Genomic DNA, 20,558 nt, shown 5'->3' with positions numbered 1-20,558 from the left:
CACACCTCCAGCATGGCCTTTGGTCTGGACCTTTCAGACCATGCCTGGTCACTTGTGGGTGCCCTTTGTTACTGCTCACACGTCTGAACAAAGTTTAAAATGCTGTGACTTTTTTTTTTTTTTTTTTTTTTTGTCAATAAGATGTGAAACGAACGCCTGGTCTGGCCTCACTGCTGCCATCACTGCCAGCTCCCAGCCTCCCCTGCCACTTCCTCCTGACTCAATCTGGTCCCAGGAGATGGCCGGACTGTCCCTGTCCTCATTTCTACTGCTGTTAAAACTGCCTAAGGGGCGCTGGGCCTTCTTCCACCTCCCTTTCCTTTTGCTGAATCTGAAAAGCCCCGAGAGTACTGAGGAACAGAAGGTGGGGGACAGATGGGCTGCCCACCAGAGAGCTGGAAGGGACAAGGGAGGAGCATGCGAAGGTTTTTAAGGATATGTCCCCCTGGAAGAGAAGCGACTAGGACCCACATCTCTGCAAGGAAGAGAACGAGTCGGTCATGAGAAGCAAACTGACAAAAGCTCACGTCCATCACTCAGTGTCATGGGGGTGTTGGGAATATAAAGTTTACTGTTTGTTAGGGTATTTTGGTACAGTTGGAGTCCTTAAGAGATCAGATGCCCTTTCCCACACGGTCTGCAGGTAGGGAGACCAGATGCTCTCGGACTAGTGACTGAGGTGGGCAGGTGCCTCCGTTGGGGACCATTCAGGAAACAGATCTGGCAGTTGGCAACCAGGAGTGGAGGAAGGAGGGCCAGGATCAGTGAGGCGCCACGGCTGTGGGGACTGCAGGGTGCGTGGACTCCCAGGACGGAAGTATTGGGTATGGACTGGGAGGAGGGCTGCAGAGGAGATGCAGGCCAGTCAGTGCTGCTTCTGAGGGGCTTCGTGAGGCTGCTGCTGGGCCAGGAGAAGTGCACGGAACCAGTGGCTGCCCTGCCTGGCTCTCAGCACAGCAGCATCGCTGTGATTCTGCTGCTAACAGGAAGCACACGGGAAAGAGGACGGCCCTTCTTTTTTTCCTTCATCTTGCTGCACCCCAGCCCCGCAGCTGGAGCGGGGTGCGGAGGGAGGGATCAGGCTCAGCCTCGCTCTTCAGCAGCTCAGCGGGCTCATACCAACACATTTGCATTTCCACGTGGTGGTCAGAGAATGATTGTCTCCCTCCCCAAAACAAGATGTAACTGTCCTCTACAGAGATCCCACCTGCTCCGAAATGAGACAAAGGGCCAAGTCACCGCAACCCTGTCCAAGAGCTGATCACCACCTACTGCTGGCCTATGCTTTACTCCTCTGTGGCCTTGGTGGGTCAGATGACACCTGGTTGCTGATGGCAGCTTCGGCCACAAGGTCGCTTGATGGCCTGTAGTTAGGTTTCCATCTCCACCAGGTCCCAGGAGCAAGGCAGAAGCTCTTCCTCAAAGTCAGGGCGGTGCCTGAAAAGAGGGCCTGGAGCAACTGGAAACCCGGGAGTTCTGCAAGGGGAGGGTCCAGGTGGGGATTGCCAGGGCCTGATGCAGCAGCAGCTTTGCAGCAGATAATTCAGGGATCCCGAATCTGCACCATCATGAGACCAAGGTGGTAGCCCTGCCACACAGGAAGAGGTCTCCCGAGTGCACATCATTCTACCAAGTGACTTTAATTCCCTGGCCATTTCTATACAATGAAATTAAATTGCTTCTACATTTTCCATTTTAATTTTTACTTAAACATTTTCATGAAGATCATTTTCCATAAGATTGTACAGCGAGCATTTAATTCAACTGAACCAATTCTGGTATTTGTCTCTTGAGTTGCATGCAGCTTTGCCTATATATTTATTTTTCCTAAGTCAAAATGTACACATCAAAATCAAAATCTTATACATCTAAATTAGAATATCTTAACTGATGTAGGTTTTCTCTTAATTAGAACAAAAAGTTACAATGTAGATAGAAAGTTAGATTGATACTTTATATGTATCCCCTGGCTTTCCTATAAGGAAATTGTGAGCATATCCCCTCATTTTCCTGGATTGCTTTTTATCCAAGGTTGGGTTGTTACTTCTACTCACATTTCATTCTGATAACCTTGCACACATTGTACTGTCTACACAGTTGGTGAATCAAAGAGCAAAACATTCTTACCTGGTGGAGCACACCTATAATCCCAGCCACTTGGGAGGCTGAGGCAGAAGAATTACAAGTTTGAGGACAGCCTCTGCAATTTAGTGAGGCCCTAAGCAACTTGGTGTGACCCTATCTCAAAACATAAGTCAGGCATGGTGGCAAACACCAGCCATCCCGGTGGCTCAGGAGGCTGAGGCAGGAAGATTGAAAGTTCAAACCAGCCTCAGCAATTTAGCAAGGCCCAAAGCAACTTAATAAGACACTGTCTCAAAAAATAAAAAGGACTGGGGCTGTGACTCAGTAGTTAAGTGCCCCTGGATTCAATCCCTGGTACCAAAAGTAAATAAATAAAAGATGAGGCAGGAGGATCTCGAGTTCAAAGCTAGCCTCGCAAAGGTAAGGCACTAAGCTACTCAGTGAGACTCAGTACAAAATAAAATACAAAATAGGTCTGGGGATGACACTCAGTGGTCGAGTGCCCCTGAGTTCAATCCCCAGTATCAAAAAAAAAAAAAAAAAAAAAAAAAAGAGCAAACATTCTCATAATATGCCTGATTTGCTCAATTGGGGTGAATAGCTGAGAAGCACCTATTTGGAAGATGCTTGTTTGAAGTTCTTGTTTTCTTTCCAGTCCCATGGTGCTAGGGATTTGAACCCCAGCCTTCCTGTTTGGAAAGCCAGCACCCTACAGGATGGGCTATATCGTCAGCACGCCACTGAGTTCTTGAACTCCACCCTTAGGATGGGGAAGGATCTGACCAGAAGGCACAAGAAAGCCTGGGAACTTTGGCACCCACCCAGCATCACTGGGGCCTAGCACCTGGATCCCAGGGCCACAGCAAACATGCCCTTACTTGCTGTTGGGTGCCACACATGCCCAGCTGCTATAGACACTGAAGTCTGAAGGCTGAGTCCCCAGGACGGCAGAACACCAGAGGGGAGGGAATGCTGGGGCCAAGGGTTGGGGGCAGGCAGCCAGGAAGCTGCTGTCACAACCAGGAAAGAGCCACAGAAGCTGGGCAGAGCTGCAGGGCACAGAGTGGCAATGCAGACCCTGCTCAAGCCCCACCCAAAACTCAAAGGCAGACTGTAGGATTTAGAGAGGAAGATCAGGGTGTCAGAGGAGCCTGGAATCATGGGCAGGTGAGGGCTGGGGAATGAGGTGGAGCCAACTTGGTATGAGATAGAGTTCAACTCAAGACCAAGGGACAGAGGTGAGGTGTCCATAAGGCTGGCCCTCAGAGGGTGGACTGACTGTGATCACCATCACTGTGGACTTGGTACTTGATTCTTTAGGTATTTCTATTAATGTTCTCACTTAACCCCGTGGCCACCTGCCTGATAGAAGAAAGCCGTACCCACCAAGTTCTGAGTTCTGAGCCACACCGCTCTGAGTACATTCTCATAATTGTCACAGCAACCTCATGAGTTATTTTCATTCCCATGTTTGAGATGAGGAACCCTGGGCATAAGTGTTAGGTAGTTTGACCCAGGTCACATAACTCTTGGATTTATGTATTAGTCTGTGTTCTCTAAGAATAACAAAATACCTGAGATTAGGTAGCTTATAGAGAAAAGAGTTTTTTAAGGTTACATACAGTTTCAGAGACTGCTAGTCCAGACAGCATGGCAACAGTACTGGTAAAACCATCACATCATGGCAGATGGCACCATGGCACATAATAAGAGGGAGAGAGCATTTGGTGAGACAGGAAGCCAGGGGAGAGGCCAAGCTTACTCTTATAATATTTGCTCCCTTGAGAACTAACACAGGCTCCCTTGAGAAGGATCTCAATCCCTTTCCAAGGGCACACCCCCATACAGGACAAAACTCATACTGTCCCCAACATTATGAAAATTCCCAATACATACAAAAAGTTAAAAAAATAATACAACGAACACCATCTGCTTTGATTCAACCATTACTGCTTTTTTCATATTTGCTTTGTGTTTGTATTTCAAGGGTTTTGCTGAACCATTTGAGAGTACTTTGCGGACAATAGGACATTTTGCCATTAAATACGTCAGCAGGCATCTCCTGAGAATGAAGACAGTCTGCCCCATGACAGTAGTGACCAATGTCACACCTAAGAAAATTAATAATTATTCCACCATAGTATGTAAATATCTGGTTCACATCCAATCTCCCCCAACTGTCCCAAAGTTTGGTGCATTTTTTTTCCTTTTCAAACCAAAAATCCTATCAAGTTTCACACATCACACTTCAATTGATATCTCTGCAGTTCTTTAAACAGTCCTACCTTTTGGCATTTTAAAAATGTAACAGATAAGAAAATATCACTGTACACTGTGTGCACATAGTATAATAATTTATTAAATTATTATTTGTTATTTAACTGAAATAAAAGTTCAACTACCATCACAAAACCCAAAGTAGCAATGACTTAAATACGATAGAAGTCTATTTTTCTCATAATAATCCAATCATATGACCCTCTCTCCTCTCTCTTATCTCTCTGCCACTCTCAAACATAGCATCTGCCCCCAGATGGAGGGTGACGGCTCCTTCCTTCCTCCTGGTCTTCATTGCATCCAGCAAGCAGGGGAGAAGGAAATAGGGAGGGCATTACACACATTTCACTCTTGTCCCATTGACTCAATGTCACACAGTTTTAGTTTGGTGGCATATTTGCCTTCTTGAATCTTTCATGTCTCATTATTAAAGGGATACAGAAAAATGGGCAGACACCAGGGGGTCCCCAGCCTGCACAGCTACAAGTAGGCATGTGAGGTGTACTGAGTTAACTGGAACATTCCTTCTCACTGTGGTTGCAGGTAGAGTTTGAAATCTTCAACCACTACATCATACCGATACATAACAGTTAACATCGGGGGGGTAGAAGCCATGATGGAGAGTATTCACATTTAAAGGAACTTTCCTAGGACAGAACTCAGAGAACAGAAACCTGTAAAAGAGGCAACAGAGGAGGTTGTTGGGAATGTAAAAATTAAGAGCCAAAAGACGCATTCAAAAATTATATGAGGAGATATAATTAATGAGGAGATATTATTCAAAAATTATGGGGAGATAGCTCAGTTGGTAGAGTGCTTACCTTGCAAGCACAAGGCCCTGGGTTCAATCCCCAGTACTGAAAAAAAAAAAAAATATGTGAATTTAGTGAGACCCTGACTCAATATATAAAATAAAAAAGGGCTACAGGTGTGACAGAGATAGAGTGCTCCTGGGTTTAATCCCCAGTACCCCCCCCAAAAAGAAAACATCATATGAAAGTTAGACCCAGTGGCCCACATCTGTAATCTCAGCTACTTGGGGGGCTGAAGCAGGAATATTACAAGTTCAAAGCTAGCCTCAGCAACTTAGGGAAACCCTATCTCAAAATTAAAAAAAAAAAAAAAAAAAAAACAGAGAAGGACTGTAGTTGTAGCCCAATTTGTAAAATGCCCCTGGGTTCAATCCCCACTACTAAAAAAAAAAAAAAAAATCAAACAAATCCTCCTCTGAGAGTATGCCTGGCTCCCAGCGGAGAAGGGCCTCTAGCTTCCAATGCAGAGCTACAGTGCATCAGTGGGCGGGGTGCTCAGTGCTTGAAACATGCAAGGGCCTGGGATAAACAGTGGTTGGGAGGAGTTCAGAGGCAGATCCTGAGCTTTGGATGGCTGTGAGCAGAGAACACACACACACACACACACACACACACACACAGAGGAAGTCTAGTAAAGAATGACAAGGCCAGGATCCAGGGGAAGAAGGAAACCCAGAGAAGTAAATCCAGTGCCTAGAGCTGCTTTTCCTAGTAGTAGCTAATAATTTAGGGAGAGGCATCTGAGAGTGACAAAGCTTTCCTCGGCTCACAGGGATGTAGAGACGTATCGGGAAGCAGGGTGTGCCAAGGAAGGACCCCTGATAAAAGCCCCATGCTGCAGGTGGGATCCTCAGGGAGCGCATCCTAGCAGGCAGGATGAGCCAGACACAGATCAGAAGCCACTGGCGCACCCTGGGGCATCTCAATCCCTGACTGGGAGAGGCGACTGGACAGCAGGCTCCCCTGGCCTGCCAGAAGCAGCCATAAATCCATTCTGAAGGACTATAACATCATCCAGCCTCAAATTACCACTCCAATTTCTCACATGCCATGTCCAGATCACAATGGACCAAGGCCAAGGTGGCCAGACATGGGGTACACCCGACATTAGGGGACAGGAGCCCCGTAACACCGCAGGAGAGGCATGTGAAAGAATTTGAACCAGATTTTTTTTTTTTTTTTCAGTGCCAGCGATCCAACCCAGGGCCTTGTACGTGCCAGGCAAGCACTCTACCACTGAGCTGTGCCCCAGCCCCCTAAACCCGAATCCTAACAGCTTACAAGGAATACAGGGAAGAGAGGAGCATGTTAGGTGAGAATCTGCAGATGTAACCAGCCACGCCCAGAATGTGGAAACTGGGGAGGACAAATGCCTCTTCAACAAGAGCAGGGCAGGGAATAGAGGGAAGGGAGGGAGTTGGGAGAGGGAGAGACAGTGGGATTCATGGGACATAACGTTCCCACATTTACATATGGTCGCTCCACCCGTGTAACTCCACATGAGGTACGACCACAAGACTGGGACGTTAGACTCCATGTAGGTATGAGATGTCAAACTGCATCCTACTGTCATGTACAACTAAAAAGAATAAAGATAAAGCTTAAAAAGAAAGTGGTGGGGGAAAGTGGGAGGAGGAGCGTTTCAAATTTAAAGAGACTTTAGAAGAATATCAACCAAAGATACCATGAGGACCTCATTTGGATCCAAATTCTAGCCAAAAACAGTAAAAAAGGCATTGATGTGACAATTGGGGACATTCAAACCTTGACTGATCAAAAGGAATATGTGTGAGAGAGAAGTCTCATGGTTTGGTTTTATTTTTATTATCTGTTTGTTTTGTGACAAGATCTTACTGTGTTGCCCAGGCTGGTCTTAACTCCAATGATCCTCCTGCCTCAGTCTCCTGAGCAGCTGGGACCACAACCACACCCCCTGGGCCTGACTCGTGGTTTCAATTATTTTTTTCAGAGACAAAGGTTTATTTAGGGAAGCAGCGGTATCTTCACAGGAGAATGTGAACCATCTGCAGAGGAAGAGACTGCCCTGGTTTTGTTTTAAAAGGAGAGAGGGGCTGGGAGTGAGGCTTAGTGGTTGAGCACTTGCCTAGCATGCATGGGCCCTGGGGTTGATTCCCAGCGCTGAGGTGGGGTGGGGTGGGGAGAAGTTTTTTCTCTCTTAAAAGGAAGTAAATAAGTATGTGTGGAAGATAATGCATGTTTGGCATTTGCTTTAAATGATTCAGTGGAGACCGGGTGTGTTGGTGCACACTTGTAATCCCAGTGGCTCAGGAGGCTGAGACAGGAGGATGGAAAGTTAGAGGCCAACCAGGGCAATTTAGCAAGACCCTGTCTCAAAACAAAGCTTGGGCTATAGCTCAGAGGTGCAGCACCCCTGAGTTCAATCCCCAGTGCTGAGGAGAAAAGAAATACATGAAGGAAGCGCCACTTTCTGAAGAAGAGTCACACATCAGCATAGCACTTCTGAGTCCAAAAGAAAGGGCCAGAGAAGGCGGTCTAATGGGAGGGAGCCACGGTGAATCACCAGGACACTTCATGTTTAAGATTCAGCCAGGAGCCAGGCGCATTGGCATGAGCCTCTTAACCCAGGGGCTCGAGAGGCTGAGGCAGGAGGACGCAAGTTCAAAGTCAGCCTCAGCCACTTAGCAAGACCCTAGGCAACTTAGTCAGACTCTGTCTCAAAATAAAAAATAAAAAGGGCTGGGGATGTGGCTCAGTGGTTAAGAGCCCCTGGCTTCAATTAAAAAAAAAAAAAAAAAAAAGTCACAGTTAAACAAACTGTACAACCAGTACTTTTTTCTCATAGTTCTAAGGTTGGAGAGTCCAAGATCAAACCACCAGCAGGCTCCATTTCTGGTGAGAACCCTCTTCTTAGATCTTACAGTGTTCTCAAATGTTGGAAAGGGGAAGAACTCTATGGAGTCTCTCTCTCTCTCTTTTTTTTTTTTTTGGCACTAGGGATTGAACCAAGGGACACTTTACCACTGAGCCTCATCCCCAGCCCTTTTTAAATTTTATATTTATAGACAGGGTCTCACTAAATTGCTTTGGACCTCACTAAGTTGGTGAGGCTGGCTTTGAACTCACAATCCTCCTGCCTCAGATCTGGAGCCCCTGGGATTACAGGTGTGTGCCACCATGCCCAGCGAAGGTTAGGATTTCAATATAGGAATTTTCAATAGGTACAAACATTCTATCTACAGCAGTTATAGATAGTGGTGATGGTTGTACAACACTGTGAATGTATCTAATATCATTGAATTATACACAAAATATGGTTAAAAGAGCACATTTTATGTTATATTAAAATTTAAGTGGCTGGGGGTCTCTCACTCAATGGTAGAGCATTTTCCTGCCATAGACTGTTTAACCATAAAGAAACACTCTGAACCACAAACACAGAAGATTGACATGGGATTTTGACTTTCAAAGAAGCTTCCCTGAGAACCTGCACATTTCTTCCCAGGAAAACCACAGAAAAGGCTGGGGACACAGCTCAGTGGTAGAGTGCTTGCCTAGCATGCTCAAGGTCCTGGGTTCCATCCTTAGCACCGCCACCCAATCATATATAAAGTCAGAAAGCTCAGTCCCTGTGTGTCACTCCTCTTCTCCAAGATTCGAGAGATGAGGGATGCCCACAACCTGCCTTTGGGGCATGTACACTTTTGCTGGCCTTTAATTAATTTAATCTTGGCTGTGCCTTGCCTTATTTATTTATCTATCTATCTATTTATTTATTTATTTATTTATTTGGGGGGTAGCAGGGATTGAACTTGGATACTTGACCACTGAGCCACATCCCCAGCTCTATTTTTGTGCTTTTATTTAGAGACAGCATCCCCCTGAGTTGCTTAGCACCTCACTTTTTTTGCTAAGCCTGACTTTGAACAGCGATCCTCCTGCCTCAGCCTCCCAAGTTCCTGGGATTACAGGCATGCACCCCTTCACCCAGATTTGTTTGTGCCTTGCTTTTGTCACATCCTAGAATTATTTTCAGCAGCATAAATACCCACCTAGGCCAAATCGAGGTTCTATTGCCGCTTGGAAGGACCTCCCCCCACCCCTCTCTCTCTCTCTCTCTCTCTCTCTCTCACAAGGATCAGAATCAGAGTGGAAGAAACATTCTTTAAGATCTCTGATTAGGGCTGGGGTTGTGGCTCAGTGGTAGAGCACTTGCCTAGCATGTGTGAGGCCCTGGGTTTGATCCTCAGCACCACATATAAATAAATGAATAAAATAAAGGTCTATCAACATCTAAAAAGATTCTAAAAAAGAGAAAGGTCTCTGATCAGGTAATGCTTGGATCAACATACTTTAGACCAAGAAGGGGCCTTGAAATGTCACCTATACATCCTCCCTGTTGATTCACAGGAGAAGAGACATGAATACATGGTCCAAAGAGATCAAGCTTGCTGCCCAACATCCTGCTGTGACTCATTTGCTGTTTTTCCCTCTCTGGTCAGAAATATGAGAATCTGATAGATCCACCGCACGTGACGCCCAGTGCCACTGGCTACTGTACCTCCAGGGTCGACGGAACATCCGCTGCTCGTGAGGGGGCAGACTGCACCAGCACTCAGGCATCTCTGGTGGCACAGGGCCATGCTCTGCTGACATCACAAGCAGAATGCAGGGGCCGGTTGCACTTGAATTGTGACGTCGGGGAGCAAAGCTGTGGCAGTACTTAAGGAGGGAGCCACCTAATCAAGGAGACCACAGACCAGCAGCCAAAGGAACGTGAGAGAGCGGCCACTAGACTCCAAGAGAAGTGAGGCCCTTGGGGTTGATGAGGACAGAAGAGGCTGGAGCCCAAGGAATTTTCAGGAAGCAGGTTTATTTAGCTACCGTGGTTCAGAGTATCTACTGCCTAAAAAATCTCTGGACACTGAGTCTGGAAATTCTTTAAACTTTATACCCAGTGGGAGGAGGGGCTTGAAGGTGTATATGAAAAGTGCTTTTTGTTCCTTTTTTTTTTTTAGACTAGACAGAGGTTTTGCAAGTTTTTTAAATTTTTCTGCAAACCTGGCATTTATAAAAAGAGGAAGCTACAAACCCTCTGCAGAAGTTTTTTGCTGATATCCTATGTAAAAATCTTTCTGACAAGTAGAGAAGCTTAACTATGGCAAGGGTCTTTTGGGTGGGGTACTTGGTGAGTGGGGCTGGGCAAGGTGCCCACACTGAGTGCCCCAGGGTCTTCCCTTCTTGACACAGGGCAGCAACGTACCTGGCTCTCCTTGACATGCAGCAAGTTGCACGTGAGTTCTTGTGTTCTCGCTTCCTCCAAGCACCAAAAACACAATCCCCAGGGTACACCTCCCACTGGGTTGACTGGTGACACAGTCCGGGTACCCCATGGGCAGACAGCGCGGGTGTACCCCCTGAAGCATGACCCCAGGGTGGCTTTGCTATGTCTTCCCAGGGCCAGCCCAGGACCAAGTCCCAGCCCCACAGCTCCCTGCCCCGCCCTCGAGACCTTCCCAAGCCCAGCTCCTGATGAGTAACAATGCTCTCCGTACATTTGAGGACCAAGTTCTATGTCCCATTTGCCTGGAGGTGTTCCACAACCCGGTCACCACTGCCTGTGGCCACAACTTCTGCATGACCTGTCTCCAAAGTTTCTGGGACCACCAAGCTGCCACAGGGGAGACCCACTATTGCCCCCAGTGCAGAGAGAGCTTCCCCTCCAGGCCCCGGCTCTGCAAGAATGTCATCCTTGGGGAGATGGTGGCCTGCTTCACCCAGTCCAAGAACGAGGCCTTGGGGCCCTTGTGGAACACAGCTGGGCCCAGGGACGTGCCCTGCGACTTCTGTTCCCCCCAGAAGCTCCGATCTGTCAAGTCGTGCCTGCACTGCGTGGCCTCTCTCTGCGAGAAGCACCTGCGCAGCCACTTTGAGGACCAGATGTTCCAGAGCCACCAGCTGCTTGAACCTGTGCGGGATCTCAAGACCCGTTTGTGCCGCAAGCACCGCAAGCTGCGGCAGCTGTACTGTCGCACGGAGGGCTGCTGCGTGTGTGGAGCCTGCCTGCTGGAGGAGCACAAGAACCACGAAACGGCCCCGCTGGAGGAGGAGCGAGCCCGCAAGGAGGTGAGCTGGCAGGAGAGGAGGAGTCCGTCACATTGCCTAAGAGGAAAAGCATGCGTGTGGTGGCGTGTGCCTCTAGCCTCAGCTATTCCGGAGGCTGAAGCAAGAGGATTACAAGAGGTTCCAGAGCCTGGGCAGCATAGTGAGAACTTGTCTAAAAATGTGTGTGTGTGTGTAAATATCACACAGCTGATAGGCGATGGTCACTAGGATTGTGTCATGACATGAAAAAGCACTGTTGAGTTAAATGAATAGGAGGCAGAATTGTATTGGGGTGGGGCCCAACAACTTTTCAGTCTACTTCAACATTATTAAGTACAAGTAAAGCCAGCCATGTTGGTACAGGCCTATAATCCCAGAAACTTGGGAGACTGGGGCTGGAGGATGGCAAGTTTAAGGGCAGCCTCAGTCACTTAGCAAGACCCTGTCTCCAGTTAAAATTTTAAAAGAGCCGAGGATGTAGCTCCGTGGTAGAGAGCCCCTAGCTTCCATCACCAGTACCATTAAAAAAATAAGAGGACAAAAGCATCAGGTTAGTACAAACACACCCCTGCTTTTCTCTACTTCTGAATTTTATTTAATATAGTTGTATGTGTTTTTATAGAAAATCCTTGTATTTTTAAATACCCTGTCTTACCTACTCTATAACAGTGCTATTCCAACAGAGCCACTGCTCAGCAGTCTGCAGCAAGACAAGGCCCTTGTGTCAGAATGTAAACCAACTTCATCACGAAATGCACCATTTAGTTTGAGGGACACTTTCTTTTCCACTACAACACTTTCTCAAAGAAAGAAGCACTACGTCACTTTGCGGTCTGCCCAGCAACAGTCTGTGGACAGGCACTTGCCAGAGCACCGTTTTGTAATCTAACAATGCAAATGCCAGTTGCTGGAAGGGGTAGAAGCGATGGGCTTATGTAGGATGTGGGCCTGGCAGCATAGCTCCAGGGAACCCCGGTGACTGTGGACTGCTATCCCTCACCTGGCCCCACCACCTCCCGCCTATCTCAAGCCAATTCGCAGCCCCCTCCCTGTGACCTGAAACCGTGGTCATCGCTGTTAGGAGCAGTGAATGGGCACAGGCTCTCAGTGGTTGACAGACCAGGAGCAGAGGGGCGGTGGACCAGCACCGTCCACCCTTTGGCTCTGGTCTTCTTCATTCTCCTTGAGGTCAGCAGGTGAATGCAAGAGGTACATCTCTTCTGGGCTCAGACAAGGGGCTGCTTGCAGCAGGGTTTCTCCAAGGCCCCTCTCTGAATCGGGGCCCCTCCTCTTCCCTCTTCCCTAGGTGGAGGTTCGGAAAGTTCAGGCCAATGTGGAGAATGAGATGCTAATCATTGCCTCTGATAGCCAGAAGCACCAGGGGCGAGTGACGTTTCTCTCGGTAAGGTGGACCTTCCCCTAGCCAGGCCCAGGATGTTCCAGCGTCCTGCATCAGGCTGAGGAAACCTCTTGGGTCTGGAGGGGCTGGTGGGGTAGCAGGTGGACAGACAGGACCATGACAAGAGGGCACAGAAGTGGGGTTCAAAGACGCCTGTCTACTAACCCACCCAGAAACTGATCCAGACAATGCGGGATGAGGTGAATACCTGCTTCTCAGAGATCATTCACGAGGTCAAACAGCTGCAGATAAAGGTCTTGGATTTCGTGGAGAAAGAGGAGGCGACCGCCCTGGGGAAGCTGGGCAGCTCCATCCAGCAGAGTCACAACCGGCTCCTGAAGCTGGAGGGGGACAGCGTCTGGCTCCACACCCTGCTCACCAACCGAAGTGATGAGCAATTCCTGCAGGCAAGACCCCACTCTGGCTCAGGCCCTGTCACTGTCTCCATGTTCCCTCCGCCCACGAGCACACCAGACCTGCCCAGACCTCAGACCAAGTGCGCAGCAGGTGGCGCTGCATCACTTTGTCCATCCCCTGCCTCAGGAGCCCCAGGTCAGACACCAACACTCTCGGCCTCTTGCTGGTCCACATGGCACAGGCTCATCCTCACTTTCCCACCTTGAATCCCCTAGAATAGGTGGGGTGTGCCCTCGGATTCTGGGAATCTGACACGGTCTAAGTTTTTCCAATGTCAGAACTGAGAGTAGGACAATCCATATATCAAAATCCCTTCTCCTGGGCTGGGGGTGTGGCTCAGTGGTAGAGCGCTTGCCTAGCATGTATGAGGCCCTGGGTTCGATTCTCAGCACCACATATAAGTAAATGGATAAAATAAAGGTCTATCAACATCTTAAAAATATATTTTTTTAAATCCCTTTTCCTCCCTAGCCCTGGCCACATGGCCCAGTCTGGTGCTGCTGCCAAGGGTGTGGTATGGGTTGGAGGGTAAGGAGGCAATGTAGCTGGCCAGAAGGTGGCAGCAGTCCTCTATGAGTGGGGCTCAAATCCTGCACTGGGGACCTCCTAGCATAATAGACCTTTCTTAAACTGCCATCACACAGATTTCGAGGAATATTTTTCACCTTGCCCCCCACTCCTGCCCACCACACACACACACAATAAGACACACTTGGCAGTGGTTTTCATTAAGCAAAATCCTTCAGTTGTTCACTCACTGCCCTAAGCCAGAGTCCTGGTCCTTGGCAGAATCCCAACCTCAGATGTCCAGACCACTAGGAAGAGGGGAAAGAGGTGTCCAGGTTTGAAAACAGGCCTACTGGGCCCCTCCTGTAAGCGAGAGTCCCTGTGATCTGCCTGGGCCCTGGCTAACGTGGTTGACCCCTGCCCCTCCCTGCATGCCAGGAGTTCCCCAAATTGAAGCACATCCCAATCTGCATGGAACCCCTGATGGGCACCAACTGTGAGGAGACCCAGAGCTTCCTCCAGCTGCCAGAGACCCTTGCTGAGCTCCGGACCCAGCTGGTGGACATGGGCCTCAGTTTTATCAACCAGCTCCTGATGAAGGGTCAGTTTCCGGTGGTCTGGGGCCTGCATTCCGGGTGGTGGGACTGCCCTGCAGGGCAGTGGTTGTGGAGTCTTTCCTGCCCGGGTGCACCTTCCCCAGGTGACACCATCTCTTGGATGCCCCTGCCTCTTTCTAGAAGGATAGGCTATGAGAGGGTGCTCAGCAAAGCTCCTCCATCTCCCCCAGGCATTAGAATGAACTCCTATGAGGTGCTGCCGCTAACCATGGACAGGAAAACACTCCTCCAATGTGAGTCCTTGGAACTGGGCCCAGCCTGAGGGGGAGGGGGAGGGGAGTAGGGTCCCTGATGCCTCAACTATCCAGTCCCACCTGCATTCAGGCCAGGGCCTCCAGAGCATTGCCTGACCTCTCACTCCAGACCGCAGATCCCAAAAGGACTTGTCCTGGGCCCTCGGTCCTGGTTGTAAAGGGAAGAGACCCTGTCCCATCCTGCCTCAGAGCCAGCTCTGCTGTGGCTCCCTAGACCTTGTGTGGCAGGACATCTGCCTTCAGCTGGGGCTCAAGCCAAGCCCAAGTGAACGCCCTCTGTCCATGTCTTCCTCAGACACAAGCTCCCCATTCATTGGCTGCTCCCATAGCCCCTCATCCAGGTTGGGCCTGGGGCCAAATCCCAAAGGCTTCTCTGAGAGTCTGAGGGTAAAGTTTGTACTGTCTTTGCTGTCCCCCTCTGGCTCATTGTCCCTCAGTCCTACTCAGCTTTGTTTCCTAAACAAATAAAATGGGAGATTACATTAGGATCTGTTGGGAGAGGCAGGGGGACTCCTGCCCAAGCCCCTGAGCCCCTTACAGAAAGTGGAACACGGGCAAGTGACCAGGTCATCCTGCCTCCAGACAGTGTTGCGGGGACCAGACCAGAGTTGGAGGGTTTAAAGGGGCTGGGTGGAGAGGCCACTCCTACGAGCCATGGAATTTAGCACCCCTCTCCCTCAGAGACCTCCAGCCCTCTGCCCTGCGGGCGCTGACCCAGGTTCCACTTGCCCCGCCACCAGGTTACTGCAACCTGAACTTCGACCCCTCCACCGCCAGCGAGGAGCTGTTCTTGTTCAAGGAGACCCACTCGGTGCTGAACCTGGGCATCCTCCTGGAGCCCACGGCCGCGGGCAGCCCGGTCCCCGGCTTCAAGCAGTGGCCACAGGTGCTGTGCTCCCGCAGCCTGTCCGAGGGCCGCCACTACTGGGAGGCGGAGGTGTCCAACTCGTGGATGTGCCTGGGCGTCACCTACCGCCGCAGCCCGCCGCTCAACGGCCTCCCGCGCCGCAACATCGTCTACCTGCTGGGCCGCAACCCCTACTCGTGGTGCCTGGAGTGGGACTCGCTCAAGTTCTCCGTGTGGCACAACAACACGCAGACGGTGCTGCACGGCGCCTACCACCGCACGCTGGGCGTGGCGCTCGACTGCGGCGCCGGCTGCCTCTCCTTCTACGGCGTGGCGGGCGGCGTGAGCCTGCTCTACCGCTTCCTCGTCACCTTCCTCGAGCCGCTCTTCCCCGCGGTCATGGTCAGCAGCGGAGCCTCGGTCACGCTCAAGCAGCGCCCCGAGGCGTAGGCGGCACCCCGCCGGCTCAGGGTGACGGCCAATAAAGCTGGACTCTGAGCGCGGGCTGGGCAGAGCCGTAAAGGGGTGGCCGGCGCCGCGTGGTCCCTGGCGTCCAGGGTGCAGGGTGGGCGGCCCACCTGCTTCGGGCTGCAGCCCCTGGCAGGCAGTCCCAGGAGTTGCCAATGGGCTGATCCGTTCTTTGACATGGCCACAAGAACCAGGCTGGAGTTCCTCCGGGGATGGGGACAAGCCTTGGAACCTTGGAAGAAGCCATTTCTGCCCCTGTGCTCAGCCTAACACGCATCTCCCACCCCGACAGAGGCTCCTGGCCTTGGTCCTCAGGCTGATCCTTGTCCCTCAGCTCTGGGGCCTGTCCGCCAATGCCTTGGTGCCTGAGACCGGGCCAGCTGACTTCTGACTTCTCCCTCCCCAGATGGCCAAGCATAGAAGTGGCACTAGGCAGAGTGGGTAGGGGTGGTGGGAGTCCTAGCTTAGCGGGTCCCTAGGGGGTTAAGATGGAGGAATCCAGGACTATCTCAGATTCAAAACTGGTAGGCTGAAGACCAAGGGCCAGGCAGTAGCCCAGCCTGCGGACCCCACTGCCCAAAGCAGGGCTTCTCCCACCACTAGTTTTCAAGTCAGCTGCCGTGCTGGGTGGGTGAACTTAAACTACCTCCACCCCGCCTAAGGCTCCTAAGACAGGCTCCCTACCCCACAAGTCATGAGCCCACTCCACTCAGGGCTCCAGAGGAGTAGAGCCCCTGCCATCTGACCTGCCCAGTGGGAAGTGTGGATGTCTGAGGACAGGCTGGATCCAGGACAGTTCTCTGCCTAGGGACCTTGGCAGGGCCAAGACTTGGGGGTCTCGTCTTCCCTGGAGAAGCTGAGGACTCTGGCCCAGCAGAAAACCACCTTGGTATTTCCAGCCTCAACCAGCCCCAGTTCCTGTGGTTCCAAAGTGAGGGTTCTAAAAGTTAATGTTTGACTCTGAAAAGGAAATGGTGCAAGTCACGGGAGAGAAAATCCCTCGGGGCAAAGTAGTTGGCACCCAGGTTAGATGGCACCCACAATTCCACCCCTGCTCACCTGGTTTCTGGGGAAATAAGTGACCCTATTTTCTCCTTGAGGCGTTTATTTTGGAGGAGGCAGAGCAGGAAGAAAACGGGTGTGGGGTGCGCTCTGAAGGTCTCTGGGAGGTGCAGCTCATGGTGACCTTTTTTCCTGGAGTCTTCACTCAGCTCGGCTCTCCTGACTTTCTCTTTTTAGTTGCAGATGGACACAATACCTCTATTTTATGTATTTTTATGAGGTGCCAAGGATTGAACCCAGTGTCTCACACATGTTAGGCAAGGCTCTGCCACTGAGCTACAGCCTGGGCCCCTCTAGTGACGTTTATTCCCCACAGGCTGCTGTCCTGCGCATAACAAGTAGTGAGATGAAAGTCTGTCCCCGTGTTGGAATTTTTTGCCCCCACAGCTCACCCCATCTTCCTTGTTCCTGACTCAAAGGGGAAGCCAGAGGAGGGCTGAGTCTTTTTCATGGCTGGGCTGAGGTCAGAAGATACTGAGGAGACTAATGAACACAATAGGGCCACATGGATCTCCAGGTCTCCCCCAGCAGGGGGCTGCAAAGGAGGGCTCCCTCTCCCCCAGCTCCAGGGATGCCTATTCTTAGCAGCAGGGTGTACGTGTATGGTTTACTGGATTTCTCAAACAGCTGGGGGGTTTGTTTTTTGTTTTGGTTCTGGGGATTGAACCCAGGGGTGCCCTACCACTGAGCTGTGCCCCAAACCCTTTTTTTAATTTTGAAATAGGGTCTTACTAAGTCGCCGAATGTCTTGCTAGGTTGCCCCGACTGGCCTCTAACTCACGATCCTCCTGCTTCAGCCTACCGAGTCACTGGGATGACAGGCGTGTGCCACCATGCCAGGGAGCAGCCTACACTCTTCACCATTATCAGCCTCTTGTCTAAAGTGGTGTTGTGGAGAACTCGCACAACAGGGAGACAGAGAAAACCACCCATATTCTCCTCTCTCAAGACCCTCCCTGGAATATTTCCTCCCAGACTTATGCAAACAGAGCTACAGGCCAGCTGGAGATGTAGAAAGCCAGGAAACAGTTATAACCTATATGCATTTTCCTAAGTTACTTTCAAAATGTAAAAATAATGTGTTCACTTGTACGATGCATAATATCACAAGCTGCAAATGTGTCCTATGGCTTTATTTAATCTTTTAAATCTTTTTCTGGTTCCCACTAAAGGTGGTGGCAAGAAGCAACCCAGCCAAAGCCACAGATATTGCTTTCTCCGTGTTACACCAAGTTTAATCCAGACTTGGGAGAGTCCCAGCAGGGCCACAGGATGCTGGCGGCATGCCATCATCCTATTCCCACAGGTGGACAGGGTGGGAAGCAGGAGCAGATGACAAGAGACTTAGGAAGGAAGTGTTAGTCTTCCCCACACCAAAGGGCAGCCTGCTCGGGCGAGCGTGGGAAGAGGGGTCCGGGAGCCCTGGCGGAGGCCCTGCCTCACGCAGCGGGAGCATCACCCCTGCACTCTTCCTGGAAGGAAGGCAGTTGAGGGGAGGTATATTTCCTCCTTTCTGTGCCAAGAAGACTCTCCACATCCGCCCCTCCTGGCACCCACATTGCAGGTGTTCTGCGCGTGAATTTGCCATCAGACTTAGGGTTGGCATGGCTCTATCTCCCGTGCTCAATGCATGCCTGACCCAGCAGGTGCTTAATAAGAGTTGACACAAGACTGAAGGAATTCCCCTCCTTGCCACTGAAGGGCGGGACCACTTGGATCCTTTCCTGGATTAGGTAAGGCTGGGCATGGGTGGCCCAAACATGGGGCTCCCCTACTTCCTTCACATCCCTCACTACGCCTTTCCTCATGAAGCTAAGAACTGAGCCTACTGCAGCCAGGTGGGGGCAAGGGACCTGCCTGTCTCTCCTATCTCCATCTCCGCCTCCCCCGTAGCCTGAAGATTCTACCTCCACCAACCTATTTCCTGGCTGCAGAATGGCATGCGCAGTAGCTGGGCATGATGGCGTGTGCCTGTAATCCCCATGACTCGGGAGGCTGAGGCAGGAGGATGGCAAGTTCCAGGCCAGCCTCAGCAATTTAGGGAGGCCCTGAGCAACTTAGTGAGATGTTGTCTCAAAATTAAAAATAAAAAGGGTTGGGGATGTGGCTCAGTGGTTAAGCACCCCTGAGTTCAATCCCTGGTACCAAAATAAAAAGGTATGCACAGGGACATATTCATACCTGTTGAGGACTGTAGACTCCCTGGGCTTCTCAGATCGGGCAGTTGGGAAACAAGGGTTACTTTGGGCAAGGCAGGGACCAAGGGCGAGGCCAAGGAGGGTGTGAACTCAATAATCAAAAAAAAGTAATATGTTAATGTGACATTTCTCAGAATTAATCAAAATATTAAAAACACAAAATATCAAAATAAAGACCAAGTCTGAACTGGTGTTGGCACTCCATGCCTCGCTCCCTGAACTAATCCGAGCCCTGGTTCCAATGAAATTTATTCGCCAAAGCAGGGAACCACTTCAAGGGCCATAGTTTGCTGGCCCGATTTTCTAAAAACATTGCATGAATTTTTCAACTTTGATTACTGAGATGTTTGGTGTCCCCTTAAATTTTGAGCCCCAGGCAAGTGGCTTGGTCACTTCGACCCAGCCGGAGGCGTCACAGATCTGGAGGGTGCTCACAGAATTTAGTGGCTGGACAATGGGGCGGTTTCAGGGATGTGGAACGTCCTGCAGGGCAGAGGCCACACCTGAGGGCTGGGGATGTAGCTCAGTGGTGAGGCACCAGCCTAGCATGTGTGAAGCCCTGGTTTTCATCCCCAGCCCTGAAACAAAAAAAAAAAAAACAAAACCCACCCGAAACGCTGAGAGCAACTCTGATGTTACCACCGTGCGTGTACGCTGCTACTCTGAAGCCAAGTTAAAATAACATCCGTTCACAGGTCCCTTTGCCAAAATAAATAGTAGTGTAAGTGGCAGAAGTCCAAGGGCATCGTTTTAAAAGCTTCTGGTGCCTTGCCAGGTGCTTCTGGAAGCAGCCTCTGCCTCGTTAGCGGCTGCAGACTCTTCCACCTGCAGGACGATGCCTTTGTGGCTTTTATTTCACACAGGAACCCCTGTGCTCCATACGCGTCCCCTGAGTAGCTCCTGGCCCATGTCCTCCAAGTGACACAAAGCTTGACAAGGGATGTGGCAGGGAGCAAGATAGACCCAGTCTGTGCCTCAGGACAGCTTAGGGGGTTGGGGGGGGGCACACTTGACATCAGTCACCATGGTGACGCCACTGAGATGGCCAAGGAGCCATCCGACTGCAGGGGTAGGAAGGACTGAAGGTGACCTGAGGTATGGAGGACGTCCGTGCTGGGTGAGAGGAGATATGGTGGGAAAGCACATGGACTACAACCAGACAGCTGGTTCAAATCATGGCTCTGCCACGGGCAACTGTGTGACCTCAAGCAGATTGTTCAACTTCTCTGTGCCTCGGGTTTCTAATCCGGGAGTGGATGATGATGGTATCACCGGGCAGCAGATTTAGTGAGCTGATGGTATACTGATTGGACTTACTCACTCAACGGAAGTGACAGGGAGAGGGGATTGTGCTTTCAGACCCCGAGTCAGGCAGTAGGAACACATTGGTGAGCTAAGACAGACGTGGTCTGTGGGGAGCCCTCCTTATCTAGCAGAATCAGACCGGCTGAGCCATGGGACGCTGAGGCCTGACTCCGAGGAACTGGCAGCCATGGAGGACTGTCCCAGATCGCCGGGCGGGGGAGTATGT

General features: G+C 50.6%; 1 protein-coding gene and 1 long non-coding RNA gene across 2 annotated transcripts; one reads left to right on the top strand and one right to left on the bottom strand.

Moving 5' to 3' along the window:
• Positions 1 to 5,234: 5,234 nt before the first annotated feature.
• On the bottom strand, positions 5,235 to 7,178 carry LOC306657833. Its single transcript, XR_013762900.1, has 3 exons — positions 7,029 to 7,178; positions 6,639 to 6,753; positions 5,235 to 5,693 (listed from the first exon to the last, which is right to left on the bottom strand). It is a non-coding gene; the product is annotated as an uncharacterized lncRNA (long non-coding RNA).
• Positions 7,179 to 10,486: 3,308 nt separating this feature from the next.
• Positions 10,487 to 17,424, top strand: LOC306657831 (E3 ubiquitin/ISG15 ligase TRIM25-like). Its single transcript, XM_079134252.1, has 5 exons — positions 10,487 to 11,279; positions 12,565 to 12,660; positions 12,831 to 13,064; positions 14,020 to 14,431; positions 15,193 to 17,424. Exons 1-5 carry the CDS (start codon positions 10,578 to 10,580, stop codon positions 15,747 to 15,749), a joined length of 2,001 nt encoding a protein of 666 aa, XP_078990378.1. The 5' UTR covers positions 10,487 to 10,577; the 3' UTR covers positions 15,750 to 17,424.
• Positions 17,425 to 20,558: the final 3,134 nt, after the last annotated feature.

The sequence above is a fragment of the Sciurus vulgaris genome (assembly GCF_902686455.1).
Source record: "Sciurus vulgaris genome assembly, chromosome: 3".
Classification (NCBI taxonomy): Eukaryota; Metazoa; Chordata; class Mammalia; order Rodentia; family Sciuridae; genus Sciurus; species Sciurus vulgaris.
Note: the sequence above shows the minus strand (reverse complement) of the source record. Positions and strands in the feature narration are given on the sequence as shown.

Bases quoted from the DNA above. Each gene is read 5' to 3' on its own strand.
- LOC306657831 (XM_079134252.1), top strand. From the start codon at position 10,578: ATGACCCCAGGGTGGCTTTGCTATGTCTTCCCAGGGCCAGCCCAGGAC. The intron at 11,280-12,564 runs GTGAGCTGGCAG...CCTCTTCCCTAG, and splicing joins AGGAGCGAGCCCGCAAGGAG to GTGGAGGTTCGGAAAGTTCA. The intron at 12,661-12,830 runs GTAAGGTGGACC...TAACCCACCCAG, and splicing joins GGCGAGTGACGTTTCTCTCG to AAACTGATCCAGACAATGCG.